This window comes from Aplysia californica, unplaced genomic scaffold (genome assembly GCF_000002075.1).
Source record: "Aplysia californica isolate F4 #8 unplaced genomic scaffold, AplCal3.0 scaffold00037, whole genome shotgun sequence".
Classification (NCBI taxonomy): Eukaryota; Metazoa; Mollusca; class Gastropoda; order Aplysiida; family Aplysiidae; genus Aplysia; species Aplysia californica.
In genome coordinates this window covers 2,066,622-2,069,316 of record NW_004797307.1, presented here as the reverse complement: position 1 = coordinate 2,069,316, position 2,695 = coordinate 2,066,622, and the positions used below count along the sequence as shown (strand labels likewise).

Sequence of the window (2,695 nt, the reverse complement as noted above, 5' to 3'; positions counted from 1 at the left end):
CTATCCCTTCTTCCATGCTCTCTCTCTTCCCCCGTCCCCCGAACCACAGGTGAGACTGTCTACTATCTGCAGATTACATCCCCTTCCATGCCCCCCTCTCTCCCCCAGGACTGCAGGTGTGACGATCCACAGGTTACATCCCATCTCCTCTCCCCCCCCCCCCCCTTTTTTTTTTCCAGGTTTCCCCTCCCACCTCCCCAGCGATCACAGTTGAGACTATCCACAAACATAGCTGCCAACTTGTATGTAGAAAACGGTTATCGAGGGTCAGAGTATAGAAGTATGTTTTGTGTTTGAAAATACATATTCTCTGTTGTCTAGGATTGCTCCTCATGGACTCTCTGGTGGAAACTTTGAAGACCAGGTTTGAGAATGATAATGAAATTGAAGCCCGTAAGTCAGTTGGAGAGATATTTTGCTGCAGGTCTTTCTACTTTGAATAGCTTGAATTTATTGAATGTAGATAAGTTTGTGTGAAGAATTGGGAGAGAGGGATGGGGTGGGGTGGGATGACTTACCCAGTTCCCCTCCATCTCCTCCCACCCCCCGTATCAGTAGTCATGGTATTTGGGTTTTGAAAAGTTAACAGCTTTGCACAGATTACATACACACTGTCCCATCACCCGTGCCCCATCTACCATCCCCCACCTCTATGTATGGCTGATGCTTTCCACCCACACGGTTTTGTTTTTTCACAATCTCTCCTCAAATTGAAATATGGAATGCTCCATACATGTTATGTGAATGTCACATATAATGACCTAGTTTTCATGAGTGCTGTAAGCAGTGTTCTGGTGATTTTTTTGGTTTTTAAATCTCGCTTTCTGAAATGTACTTCTTTTTCTGTCGGATATTTATTTCCCGTCTTGCTCCCAACCTTTTGTGCCAGGTCTACATGTCTTTCATATACAGTCCTGTAAGCCTGGGACAGTTGTTCTTTCTTCTATTTGTTTGTTATGTCCAGATGGTGTCTGCATTTCTCCACAACACCAAGGCTCTTCATATTTTTCCTTAGTTATTAAACCTTATTGCGATCAACTTCGGTTGTAAGGTAAGATGGGGGGGGGAAATTCCACACTATACATTTTCAGTTCTATTGTGGGACAAGTTTTATAAAAGCTGCTTTTTGTGTATAAAGAGGACAACAGATTCACTTTGGGTCGGGCAAGTTAACAAGCAAAAAATATATGAATTTGATGACATTACCATTTTTGTCCCCGTTTTTATCATTTCACATTGTCTCCTTTATTAAGAATTTACCCATTCAGGACAAATCCACGACCACGTTAGCAGTCATGCCAAAATGAAATACTAAGAAAAGCAGGACATACTAGAAATTAAAGCTGAATTGAAAAATAAAACAAGACAAGACAGAAACAAATGATTCGAGCTGAGTGTCAATTGGGTTTCTGTTGGCTCTAGGGGTTGTTAGTGAGGTGTGGAATTCCGCCACCTGCCTCGCTAGTGGGTGGTCGTCTTGGACAGGTTTGACTGTGTTCTTATTCAGTGTCATCTTGTATCGAGATCCTGCAAGCCATGATTGATTGATTGTGCTACTCACATGAAAGGTTCTGTGTACTGTTTGAAGAGCCTTGTTGTTCAACACCTCCTTCTCCCTTCCTGCTCCGGTCGTGTTCCCCTCGCTACCTGAGTTTGCTCATAGCCCACTTCTCCTTCCCTGTTTTGTCCATATTTTTACATTATAACAATCCCTTTTGTGTATAATTTGTTGCTCTACACCATTTTTCTTTTTGCCTGAACAAGTCCCCAAAGTTCCTTTGTTGGTCAAGTGTTTTTTATATTCATTTTTTTTTTTTGGGGGGGTGGGGGAGTTTTGTATGTGTGTGTGTATGGAAGAAAGTGAATTAGATGTAGTTATGGATGAATGTCTGGAGACATGTGTTGTTTTGAAAAAAATCTGCCTCACATATTTAATATGAGTAGTTCTTTGTATTAAATTTTTCCTTCAGTGTCTGCCTGCGACTGTTTACTTACTTCTATTTTCGATGATCAAGCCAAGGGGTTGACAGGTCTTCAGGAGGGTAGTCTGTGAGAGATATCTTTGACTAATGGTTGCTGGCTTCTTTTCTGCTGTTTGGGTGGTTGGAAGGCACACCCTTGGTAAATTGTGCGTCTTTTCTTTTCCTATGAGGATTCTGTCAGTCTTACTTTTTTCCCCTAACTTGAAATGAAATGGCCGTTATTGTTGTGTGGATGTTCCTTCTCTTTACATAAGCGGAAAACTTTTTGCTGCCCTCCTTAGTTTTTTTTTCCTTTCTCCTGTGTTGTGATTGTCCAATGAGAAACAAGACAGTGAGGTAGTGAGGCCGTGTTTTTTTTGTACCACAACTGGCCTCACCCGATGAAACTCTCCTCAATGTGGTTGTTCCCGTGAGTGACCTCTGGATGTTTGTCTTGTCCTCCCCTGCCAGGTACAAGCCTCCCAGGTGCCCCAGGGCTCCCCCTCCGCCACACCCACCAGCACCCCGATCACCTCCGCACCCCTCACGTCAGCAGCACTGTTAGCCTCCTCCTCCGCCCCCTCCTCCTCATCATCATCTGTCGCCGGGGTCACCACCAATGCCGCCCTGCCCGCGTCCACCACCCCGACCCCCTCAGCATCTCAGTCATCGTCATCATCATCATCATCCTCGTCATCATCGACAACAACAACAACAACAACAGCAGCTTCATC

The 2,695-nt window shown here is 44.1% G+C and overlaps 1 protein-coding gene across 1 annotated transcript in view; it reads left to right on the top strand.

The window, feature by feature from the left end:
• LOC101851561 (SWI/SNF complex subunit SMARCC2) overlaps positions 1-2,687 on the top strand; it is a gene marked incomplete at its 3' end in the record, with an annotated part of 30,374 nt that extends 27,687 nt beyond the window's left edge. Inside the window, 1 exon segment of the mRNA XM_013091484.2 lies at positions 2,433-2,687. Coding sequence (XP_012946938.1) covers positions 2,433-2,687 — 255 coding nt within the window.
• Positions 2,688-2,695: the final 8 nt, after the last annotated feature.